This window comes from Pseudophryne corroboree, chromosome 4 (assembly GCF_028390025.1).
Source record: "Pseudophryne corroboree isolate aPseCor3 chromosome 4, aPseCor3.hap2, whole genome shotgun sequence".
NCBI classification, from domain to species: Eukaryota; Metazoa; Chordata; class Amphibia; order Anura; family Myobatrachidae; genus Pseudophryne; species Pseudophryne corroboree.
In genome coordinates, this window is record NC_086447.1 from 656735387 (window position 1) to 656747774 (window position 12388).

Sequence of the window (12388 nt, forward strand, 5' to 3'; positions counted from 1 at the left end):
CCTGAGCTTCCTGTCCACTACCTGTTTGGAATATCTATTGTTCTAATAAAAGTGATTTTACCTTTCATACATTTAATCATAACTATTTGTTGCAATGTCCTACAACTTAATTACAAGTATCAAATGAATCTACACTTTAATCTGGTTGCTTTTATAGTAAATATGATAGGTCTATCTTGCTTCGTTCAAATAATACACATACATGACAATACTTCATTATATAATGTTAAATCATTATGATGTCTGGCGTTTGATATTATTATAATTATGTACTGTATGAAATAAGTGTCGAATCCATTTCTGTGGCATGTCCGTGTAAATGCGTGTGTTACCATATATTGCTGTGCTCGCTGCGCGTATTTGCAAGTATAGCGACTGATAATGTGTGTAGTTTGTATGTTCTTTTTATGTAATATTTTTGACTTCGACAATCCACAGCCAGAAGGACAAACACGGTCAGTGCCTCGCATCTCAGCGCTGATCGTCCTTCATGTGACTGACTTGCCTAAACAGTAATGTGTGAATGAATATATATATATATATATATATATATATATTATGCAATATAGTCCGTGCCATCTGGGGCTTAGGGGAACTGGTGTAGGATGGGTCTAAATCACACACACACACGCACAAGTAACAATAGACAATCTCCATGTGGCAGCACTCAGGAAAAAAAACAGGTCCTGATGAAAATGCCTCTGCATTGAAACGTTGATATGGTGTGTGTGTGTATATATATATATATATATATATACCAACAACGGCTCTCTGGGGTGGATTGCAACTCCTCTCCCCTCAGCTTGAAGAACCATGCGGCACTCCTCGGCTTAGTTCAGCCATACAAGGCGTGTATTAAATCACATAAAAAATGTTTTCAATAAACAATGACAGGCATAGTGAAACACCAACGTTTCAACGCCTCACAGGCGTTTATTTCAAGGTGCTATGCTGTGAAAAACGGTGAAAGACAACAACCAAACCTCACATAAGCAAGTCTTACCTTTTAAAATGTGTGGATAAGACCACCCTCTCGTTCCTGCTGGCGTCTTCCTGCACCCAGACCGCACCCCCCGGAAACACCGCAGCCCGCGGCTCCCGGCTCCAGGAAGAAGAGCAGGCATCCGGTCATGTGACTGAACCCGGGACCGGAAGTCCAGACCCCAGAAGCTGAGCGGCGGCGCTGAGAGGACGACTGGAGACGTGCTGGGTAAAGTATTTAAGTTTTCACTGTTTCACTATTCACTTTGTGTGTACTGATGATGGGGCTATGTACCCCGGAACGTAGATAAAGCACCCTTTTGCTTCACCACTTACCTGCCTCCTGAGTGCCGCCGTTCATTTTTTTCAGTATGTATATACATATATATATATATATATATATACACACATATATATATATATATATATATTTCTATATATATATATATATATATATATATATCTCAACACCAAATCCGGCACTCTGTGTCAGTCCCAAAACTTGCAACTTGCCGGGTGCCCTCTGCATTTAACTGTTTGGCAATCAGTCATTCATATTCCATACACGAGTCAGTTGCACTCCGGACTGAAGCTTATTACTTACCGGCTCAGTAAAGGTTCTGTTAATTAATTAGACGTTACAAATACTAGGAAAGATGATGGATTACAGAAGTCCTTGTTTACTAAACCTACGGACAGGAATCCATTTATTAATGGCATCGATTGCCCATCCTAAATCGCATAAAGATGCATTGCCCTATAGTCAGTTCTTACGGGTACTACGTATTACTAGTAACAGAGATGATGCCCTGGTTCAGGTTGATTTGATGTATAAAAAATTCTTAGAAAGGGGCTATTGTCCTAAAAATCTTAATGCCACGAAATTAAAAGCACTGTCCTTATGTGATGACCATCTCCTTCTTAGCAGCAAAAAGGTAAAAAATACTGATAAGACATTTGTGTGGGCTAATTCTTGCACACATTTGAGTCCTCATATAACTAAAACAGCCAAATAGTTATGGCCCTTTATACACACTGACCCTGATTTGAATTTCACAAATTCTAAGTTGATGCCTTGCTACCGCAGGGGTAAAAATTTAAGGAATTATGTGGTTCGTACAGATATTACTGACATGGGCAAGAGTAAGACATCCACTTTTTTAGGGGCTCCTAAAAATGGGTGCTTCTGATGTCCCAACTGCACAACTTGTGTTTTTTTACAGACTGGAGCTGTCTTTAACCATCCATTCTCAGGTAGAAAGGTTTTCATTAGGCATGTTCTAGTCAATTTGTTATTTATGTAATAACCTGTCCCTGCTCTCTACAATATGTGGGAAAAACGGAGCGCCAGTTCAAGAAGAGAATGGCGATCCATAGATCTGCTATAAAAGCTGGCATTCTTAAGGGTACAAGTGAACAGTCATTAGCGCATCATTTTGCACAGGCAAAGCATAATATTACAGCAATTAAATATAGGATGATCGATCAAATCCCTTTGTTGTCCAGAGGAGGTGACAGGAGAAACTCATTGTTACAGCGGGAGACCCAGTGGATAGAAAGATTGGGGACCATGGCCCCGAAAGGGCTTAATGAGTCGCTGGGTCTTCACTGCTATTTATGAAATACATTTATTGTATGGTGCGCGAAGAAACTAATTAATTATATATATGACTTATTTTTATAGTGTGTTGCTATTTGGAAATAACATGTTTGGGAACATTGTTTTTTCTTAGCTGCACGGCTTGCAACATTATATATTATGTCATTGATACTGTTTGCCACTGTGTTACTGCGTTATTATGTATGTGTTTTATGTAACACTGAGTTTTATGATATATATGTTTATAGTGGGTTAAGCTGCAATCTTGCGTCATAGCCCTGCGCCCCGCTGATTGACGGGGAGGCTATTGATGGGATGAGTGTTCGCGTTTTTTTTTTTTTTTTTTTCAAATTATTTTTATTATAATCTCACACCATACAGAATAGATATACAGTATTTCGAGACATCGAGTGGAATATATAGTTAGCATTGTACAACATAATATGCACTATATATAGGCCTCTAGGCATAAGACAGGAAGTTGTAAAGTATTCAGTCTCATATAAAACCTGGTAGAGATCAAAACGTATTTTCAAACTTTTCTCTACATAAAAACCTTTATACCCTTCCAAGAAAGGTAACTCATGTATAACTAAGGATATCAGGGAATTGAGGATATGTTTCAGTTCTCCAAGCGGAGCAGACTATAGATGAAAAGGGGTGGTTTAAACCTCGGTTCTCCGCCAATATGGACAGAGTATTTCGAATTCCCTCAACATATACCTAATATCTAAAACATAAGAAAATAAACTAACATGTAATGCCTGCTATGGGACACGGGTCGTCGATCCATCCACAGAGCAATCTTCCCATATCGAGGGTCCATATTTCTAGTCAACCCGGTAGATGATTGAGAATAAAACGGAGCGGAGGAGGGATTCGGAAAAAGGAAAGGAGAGAGGGTAAATCGGATGTTCAAGGGGTTAGGTTGGGCTAAAGTGTGGAGGAGGTACCATGAGGTAGATTGAAAGCATTTGTCAATGGCTTGTTTAGTGTGTAAGGGTAGTGTCAGAATGTATGTGTCCCAACATTGGAACAGGGCAGGGGTGAGCCTCTCCTTATGGATAGAGGCCTCCAGCCAGTCCATGGTGAATAGAAAAAATAATCTATAGGTCACCATCGAAAGATTAGGAGGTATGTTGTGGATCCATTGTTGTAGGATAGCCTTCCTGCCAGCCGCAGATAGTATCACAAGTAATTTTTTGTTAGTCCTGGGGATGTCTGGCTGGTCAGTCAAACACCCAAACAATGCCCAAGAAACAGTGCAACAAAAGGATATGCCTAAGGAGGTGGTTCCATAATGATGTACCTCATGCCAAAACTGTGACACCAGAGCACAGTCCCAGAAGCAATGGAAGAGGTCAGCCCCCTCCGTTGAGCATTTAGTGCATTTGCTGTCTTCTGAGATGCCCATCAAAGATCGGCGTTTGGGTGAGATGTATGCCCTATGGAGCATTTTATAGGCCATCTCTTGATAGGAGCTTGCAGGGATAAGTTTTAGGGTGAGTTGAAAGTGATTTAGGAGGGATTCAGGGGTTACCGTTGAGATGTGGGAGGACCATTGGGACAGCTCTGGAAGGTCCGTGTCAGGAATGAGTTCATGACGGATACGTGTATAGATGGTTGATATAGAGTAGCATGTTGATTGGAGTAATGTATCTAGAGTGTTAAGAAAGTCATTCCCCGTCAATTTAGAAAGTACATTTTTAAGATAATGTATTGCCTGGAAGTAGGCAAACTCGTGGTGAGGGGGCAGGCCATATTTTCCTCGTGCCTCTGCGAAAGACAGCGGGACGCGAGAGGAATTAAGCAAGTTGCGCAGACTGCGGATACCAAGAGAGTGCCAGGCAATGAAGGGTTGCAGAGCCTCTCCCTCCTGAAACTCCAGGTTGCCTATAAGGGGCATCGAGAGTGAGTATAGGTGTTGAAGATTGAAAGATTTCCTCGCCATTTGCCGCGCCTGTATTATGGGGAGTAGTAATGAGTTAGTGGTGATATGTAGCGCCAACTTGGAGGGTTTGGCATGGAGAAGATAACTGAGGGATAAGGGGGCGCAAAGTTGAGAGTCTAGGCTGGAGTCTGTGTAGTAATTATTGTCTCCAGGCCAGTCCATAGCAATGCGGAGGAGGCATGCCAGATTATATTGTTTAACATCAGGTAAATTGATTCCTCCTCTAGGTACCGTCTGGGACAATTTTTTCATGCTAATCCTTGGACGTTTACCAGCCCAGATGTATCTGGAGATAGAGGTATTCAGAGAAGATATATCCGACTTGGATAATAGAAGGGGGGTCATCTGTAGAACATAGAGGAGTTTTGGGAAGCTGGCCATCTTAAATAGGTTACATCTCCCTAGCATGTTAAGGGGGAGGGGTTGCCAGAGACCAAGTTCGGTTCTAATCTTATGGAGCACCGGGGTGATATTAAGCCTATACAGGTGGCAGGGGTGAGTAGGGAGTGCAACACCTAGATAAGTAATATGTGTATTCGCCCATTTAAAGGGAAAAGTGGTCCCCCAACCTAATCTCGCCTGTCCATATATGGCTAGTGCCTCCGACTTACTGTAATTAATGGAAAACCCTGCAAAAGAGGAGAAACAATCAATCACAGCAATCAGCTGTGGGATCGTACGGTGAGGGTCTGACATAAAGAGGAGGAGGTCATCTGCGAATGCCACCACCCGTAATTCCTGTGTACCCACCTCGATGCCCCTATAGTTTTGGTGTAGCAAAATATGGCGTATAAGAGGTTCTAATGCTAGGTCAAAAAGGAGGGGAGATAAGGGGCATCCTTGTCTAGTGCCTCTTTCCAACGTGAAGGGTGGAGATGTCACATTGTTGACTAAGACCTGTGCCACTGGGTTATTGTACAAGGTCTGAACCAAGTTGCAAAACGCTGCGCCGAATCCCTGGTGGGCGAGTACTCGGGATAGGTGAGGCCAGGCAACTTTATCAAACGCCTTCTCTGCGTCCAAATTCACAATGATGTTGTTTTTGGCCTGATTGAAGCGGGTGTGAGATATCGCAGTCAGGGCCGCTCGCACTCCTCGTGTGGATTGTCTACCCTTGACAAACCCCATCTGCGCGGGTGAGATAAGGCGGGGTAGGTAGGCTTGCAACCTATTAGCTATGATTTTGGTCAATATTTTAAAGTCCTGATTGAGGAGTGAAATGGGGCGGTATGACCCTACTTGGGCAGGATCTTTACCCGGTTTTGCGAGTACTATAAGCTTGGCTTCGTTAAAACGAAGGGGAGTCTCCCCTGTTGTTAGGATGTGGTTATATAATCGTGTTAATGTAGGGAGTATATCGGCATCCAGCATCTTATAAAATTCGGCACTAAAGCCGTCAGGGCCAGGGCTCTTTCCATTGGGTAGGGACTTAATAGTGGCCCGTACCTCATCGTCAGTTATGGGAGCATCCAGCGAGTCCCTTTCCTCCACTTCCAGCTTTGGTAACTGCGCCTCAACCAGGAATAGTTGACCATCAGTTGCGTTATCAGTGTCGGCAGTATATAAAGATTTATAGAACCTCATGAAGGCCGAGCAAATGTCAGTGGGATCAGAGAGAACACCTCCAGAGCTGTGCAACGAGTTAACCCATGTTTTGTTTCGGGGCCCCCTAACCAAGTTGGCCAAGAGTCTGCCAGACTTGTTCCCCCACCTATGGAACCTGTTTCTGCCGTAATCATAGCTGATCTGGGCCTGTTCGGTGAGAAAGGTATCATAGATTTGTTTTGCCATGAGGTACGTTTCTCTATGGGTAGGATTGTCGCATTGTTTGTAGGTGCGATATGCGAGTGTGAGAGCCGCGCTAAGTTCCTGCAATTTGGTGTTGAATTTCTTACGCTTAGAATTAACATAGGAAATAATATGGCCTCGAAGGACTGCCTTAGAGGCCCCCCAGAAGAGTGGAGTGTTAGAAATTTGATCCAAGTTATCAGTAGTATAATTATGCCAGGAATGTTTGAGATGTAATAAGAAATCCTCTGAGTGTATGAGATATGCTGGGAATCTCCAACATTTAGAAATGTTCTGGGGTAGAGATAAATGTAGGGACAGGGTGATGGGAGCGTGGTCTGAAATAATGATGTCCTTGATTGAGGTGTGGGTGACTTTAAAGAAAAGGTGTTTAGATAGAAATAGATAATCAATGCGAGAGTGGGTGGAGTGCGGGTGTGAATAAAAAGAATAATCCCGTTGAAGGGGATGGTGTGTACGCCAAGGGTCTAGTAAGGTAAGTTGAGAGCAACGAGAGGAAAGCAGAGTAGAAGAGGATCCGGGTTTTTTGGTACTCACCCCCGACCTGTCCATGGATGGATCAACGACCGTGTTGAAATCTCCCCCTAAAATTAAATTTTTGCCGCCCCAGGACAGGACTCTCTGAAGGATGTCTGCAAAGAAGAGATTGTTAGAGCCAGTGGGTGCATATAGATTCAAAAAGGTATATATCACATTGTCGATGGAGACATCTAGGAGGATAAATCTGCCCTCTGGGTCGATATATTTTTTAAGGATGGAGAATTGAAGATTTCTATGAAAGAGTATAGCAACCCCTCTGGTTTTATTGGTGTAAGGAGCAGATATACATTCCCCAATCCAGGGGGCTTTTAGTGACACAGGGGAATCATGCACCCAGTGTGTTTCTTGTAGGAACACGACTTGGGGGGACAGGCGAGAGAGGTGTGCAGTCACCTTCTTGCGTTTAATGGGGCTGTTGAGACCCTCTACATTCCACGAAACTATATTAAAATCTAAAAGTGGGGCTGTCACCGGAGTTGAGGTCTGAGTGTCAGCATGGGTAGCTATGCTATCCTACCCCCGTAGATGGAAAGCAGAATGTCAAAATCGTATAGGTGAAATGGTGCCCCCCCCGTCCCAATGAGCAAGGAGGGGCCAACCTATGGAGGATCGAGACACATTATCCCAGCAGGCAGAACGAGCAAACAAACAAACAGATAAAAATATCAAACTAACAGACATAGAACAATGGGAGGCATAGCCTCCAGCATGCGCAAATAGCATGCCTAAATCATATCCCGAACATTGTGTGACCCATTGATTAAAGCTGTTATATAGATATGCAAGCTTTAAGTGAGGGTGGACAGTCAAGTGTCAGGGTGTGCAAAATGGGTCTTTGCCGCTATCGGATCGTCAAAGAAGCATGGTTTTCCATTGACAAAGACCCGAAGACGAGCAGGGTATAACAGTGAGAACTTGACGTTGTCTTCAAACAGTCGCTTGCAAATCGGGGCGAACTCTCTGCGCTTGTTGGCGACATGAGTGGAGAAGTCCTGGAAGATGAGCAGTCTTTCTCCCTTATAGAGGATGTTCTCTGACTTTCGGTAGTGGTCTAAGAGCCTGGCTTTATCCGCGTAGTTTAGAATCCGTAGGATAACAGGTCTAGGGCGTCCCGCGGATTCTCTGCGTTCAGGGCCAATTCTGTGTGCCCTTTCAATGGCCAGAGGTGAACCCTGAAGGTCCATACCTAATTTGTCGGGTAGCCAGTTGGATAGAAGGTCCAGCAGCGCGTGGCCCCTCACCGACTCCGGGATGCCCACCACCCTCAGGTTGTTCCGACGGCTCCGATTTTCCAAGTTGTCAAGTTTTTCCGTGAGGCCTTTGATTTCCGTGGTCTGGGTCTTTATAGTAGACTGTGCGGCTTGTAGATCATCCTCCAATGTGGAGACCCTCTGCTCGACATCATCCAAACGGCTACTGTGTTGGGTTAGCTGGGCCAAGGTGGAATCAATAGCTTCTTTAAGGCCCGCCAGTTTTTCGTCTTAGAGAGGTCCAAGAACCGCAGCAATGTCAGTGGGTTTAATTTTAGGCGGTTTAGTAGTTGTAGCGTTAGTACGTTTTCTTTGGGATCGAGATCGGGTGGTGGAGCAGTCGGAGTCCGAGGAATTTCTGTGGGATGTGTCCTCGCGTGCGCTTGAAATAGGACCAGTCGAGGACATTGGGGTGGACACCAGGAATTTCTCCATATGAAGTCGCTAGAGATAGATACGTAGAGTAGAAGCCATGTAGGGCGCAGTGAGCAGTTTAATGAAGGTCACATCAGCGTCGGGAGGGTATTGGAAAGTTACATTGCTATGAGGATAGCAGACATATCAGGACGTAGCGGATCGGATTTGCCGGAAACAACGTGTTAGAGGTGTCACAGTGTGATACTCCTGAACGTCACAGCAGCGTGTCGTATATGTCAAAAGGCTCAGGGTGAGGCAGCGGGAGCTGGGCATCCACAGCGATGAGTCCGCAGCTTTCGGGCACAGCAGATGGCGGCAGGGCCGTTAAAGCATCACACCCGTTGTTTTAAGGTGTAATATAATGACTCCAGGAGATATGAGAACAGGCAGGGTTATAGAAATATAAGTATAGTGGCTGTGAGCTGACTATTCCAGTACTCGCCACAAGAGGGAGCCCTAGCTACAGCCAGCCCCAGTCAGGGAGTGAGATGGGTGCTGTGCCAGTCCCAAGATGGCCGCCGCTTATCAGCGAGATATAGGCCCACCGGAGGTCCCCCGGTCGTTGATCCCCGCCAGCGGGGGGAGAGATCTTGCCAGCAGTGATGTGTGAGACGGGGGTGGAAGGGCAGGCGCCCGGAGAGGTCGGGGATTGGCTAGGTAAAGTCCAAAGGCTGGGCGGCGCCAACCGCAAGATGGCCACCGGCCGCCAGCCACACACTTTTCGGCCCTTACCTCCCGCAGATCGTCCGGTCACCGGTCTCCCGTGAGGGTCAGCGCCCGGTGGGTGAGTCCTCTGGTGCCAGGGAGTGCCTTTCAGGTGGGTGGGGGAGTCCGCAGGGTCGCCGCACCGGGTCCCACGGATCGCCGGCGCCGCTCCAAAATCGAGGCCCCGGCTTCTGGGGCGGAGGTAGGTTGCAATCCGCAGGGGGCAACGCAGGGCCCCCCCGATTCCGCAGCCTCTTCCTCCGGGTGCAGGGTGATGTGGTAGGGCTTAGGGGACTAGTCCCTTGCAGGTGGGCCTCCAAATCTGTCTTAGGGGTGTATTTTAATGGATTGCCAGCCGGAGCTCAGCAGAGACCCGACCTTCCCCGATGCCAGCCAGGCCACGCCCCCGTGTTCACGTTTTTTATTATGTGATCTGACAATCTTGATAAAACTGTTTCCAAGCACTGAAACGTTGATGAAATGAAGATGCTGTTGTTGTTGTTTTTCTTCAGCCTGGAGTGCCGTCCACTCGTGTATGGTACATATATAATAATAATAATGATAATAATAATAATTTTATTTATATAGCGCTCTTTCTCCAATAGGACCCAAGGCGCTTAACAGATACATAGCATAATATAGTACAGAAAATGATGAAGTACATTTTCATAAAATACAGAAGCATGAAGATACTAAAAGGGACATTATGGAAATGCTTGAGTAAACAGGAAAGTCTTGAGTCTACTTTTGAAGGATTCTATAGTTGGGGCCTCTCGCACTGTTCGGGGAAGTGAGTTCCATAGAGTCGGAGCCGCATGACTAAAAGCTCGACCCCCAGATGAAATACGGTAGATTCTAGGTACTGCTAAAAGTCCTTCATCTACAGATCGCAGTAATCGAGTGGGGCAGTATGGGGTCAGAAGCTGTTTCAGGTACCTTGGGCCTTGGTCATGTAATGCTTTGAAACTCAGTAAGCCAATCTTGAAGATGATTCGCCATCGGACAGGCAGCCAGTGAAGGGAGTAGAGGATGGGTGTTATGTGGCTAGAACGGGGCTGGTTGGTTAATAGCCTGGCAGCTGTGTTATGCACCAGCTGTAAGCGCTGCAATTCTTTTGCTGGTAGACCAAGGTAGAGGGCATTACAGTAGTCTAAACGAGATGATACAAAGGCATGTATGACTTTTGGCATATCATCTGAGGGAATTAAGTGCTTGATTCTGGCTATGTTCCTCAGGTGAAAGAATGAGGATTTGATTGTGGCTGATATCTGATGTTTAAGTGTCAAGCCACCATCCAGGACAACGCCAAGATTCCGCACACGATCACTGGTCTGTAATTCTGAATCCCCTAGTGTAAGTCCAGTTGGTTGGCTATGCTGCAGTCTTGTCCTTTGATGTTGCGGTCATATCATAAGGACCTCTGTTTTATCCGGGTTCAGTCGCAGCCAGCTGGCGCTCATCCACTCCAGTAGTTCAGCTAGACAGCCATTTAGGGTTGCTATTGGGTTATCAGTGCCCGGAGCAAAGGACAAGTACAGTTGTGTATCATCTGCATAGCAGTGGTTGACCAGGCCATGGCGCCTGATTATTTCGCCCAATGGGAGCATGTATACTGCAAAAAGCATGGGGGATAGTATAGAACCTTGTGGGACACCACATGGCAATGGCACTGGTGGTGATGAGTATAATCCAGATGATACTCTCTGTGACCTGCCTGTGAGAAATTATTTGAACCAGCTTAGGACTGTACCATCCAGACCACAGAAATGTATCAGTCGCTCAATCAGAAGCCCATTATATATACTGTATATATATAAATGAAGAAAGTCTAATTGGCACTCCACTTAAAGTATAGGCATCAACTTGCTCTGGTGCCCTGCTTGCAAGCAACATACAACCACAAAATATAGCCGGCACTCACAGAGACTAAATTAAAGGACTTGACTACGCACAGCAGCTAAAGTCAACGTGTCAGGAAAAACTTCCTTTTATTAAGACCAACTGCACAGTGAAAAAACAAACATTTAAATACATTACCAGTCACCTCGTGTACACAGCGTCCTTCGCTCTTCGGGACTCCCGGTGACGTCATAGGTGCACGTCGGCGCCGGCGACCCGGCATCCACGGGGGGCATAGAACATGTAAAGTGAAGACCATCTCCATAGAAACCCGGCTGAACAAAACAAAACAAACAGTGGAGGCAATGAAAAACCTATGTTACAGGCATATAGGGAGACCATAGAACAAAGTCTAAACAGGATAATAGAATACGGCATTCAGGCATATTGGACTTAAAACAATAATGTCTGAGTAACCAAATAAGGTGTGATAAAGGGACTACAACCCAGACTATGACTATTATGATCACTAATATAGGGATAGGGTAGACATATCATGGCCCAAAACGGAGTGAGATATACTAACAAGAAGTGAATAGCATAATTAGAGACGGGGTAAATTATTACTGGTCTGAACTCAAAATGTACAATTACAGCACAAATACCAAAACAGGTAGAAATAGGGGAAGGTGTGGAATTATACTGAAAAAATGAAAAATATGAGGAAAAGACTACAGAAAGCACGTATATGATAAGATATCATTCAGTCCCAATGGTTTAACTGTTTGTAGAGTGTAGATCCAGCGTGCTTCTTTTTGTAGTAGAATCTTGCCATGGTCACCACCTCTATTGGATTCCGGAACACCATCAATGATTTTATATCAAATTGAGGCCAAACTGTGGTGAAAATCCTTGAAATGGCGGGCCACCGGTTGATCAGAGCCCTTTCCGTCCAATGCAGCTCTTATACTCGATCGATGGAGTACTATCCTTTCTTTAAATTGGCGAATGGTTTTCCCAATGTACAGGAGTCCTCATGGACATTTAATGTAATAGATAACGAAACGACTTGAACAGGTAAATGGGGAGTTAATGCGGAATTTCTTGCCAGATCTCGGGTGATGGAAAAATTGGCCAATTTCCAAACAACTGCACGTAGTGCAGCCTAGACATTTGTAGTTGCCCGGTTTACGTGTTAAAAAATATACAGGTGTCATTCTGCTGAAATTGGAAATATCGCTATGTACGATAGTGTCCTTGATATTGCGTCCTCTACGAAATGCTTGTAGAATTGTT

The 12388-nt window shown here is 44.9% G+C and overlaps 1 protein-coding gene across 1 annotated transcript in view; it reads right to left on the reverse strand.

Annotated features, from left to right (window-relative positions):
- Positions 1-11400, reverse strand: part of LOC134911670 (saccharopine dehydrogenase-like oxidoreductase) — a 54121-nt gene extending 42721 nt beyond the window's left edge. Inside the window, exon 1 of the mRNA XM_063919760.1 lies at positions 11298-11400. Coding sequence (XP_063775830.1) covers positions 11298-11388 — 91 coding nt within the window. The 5' untranslated portion in view covers positions 11389-11400. The remainder of the gene's footprint in view (positions 1-11297) is intronic.
- Positions 11401-12388: the final 988 nt, after the last annotated feature.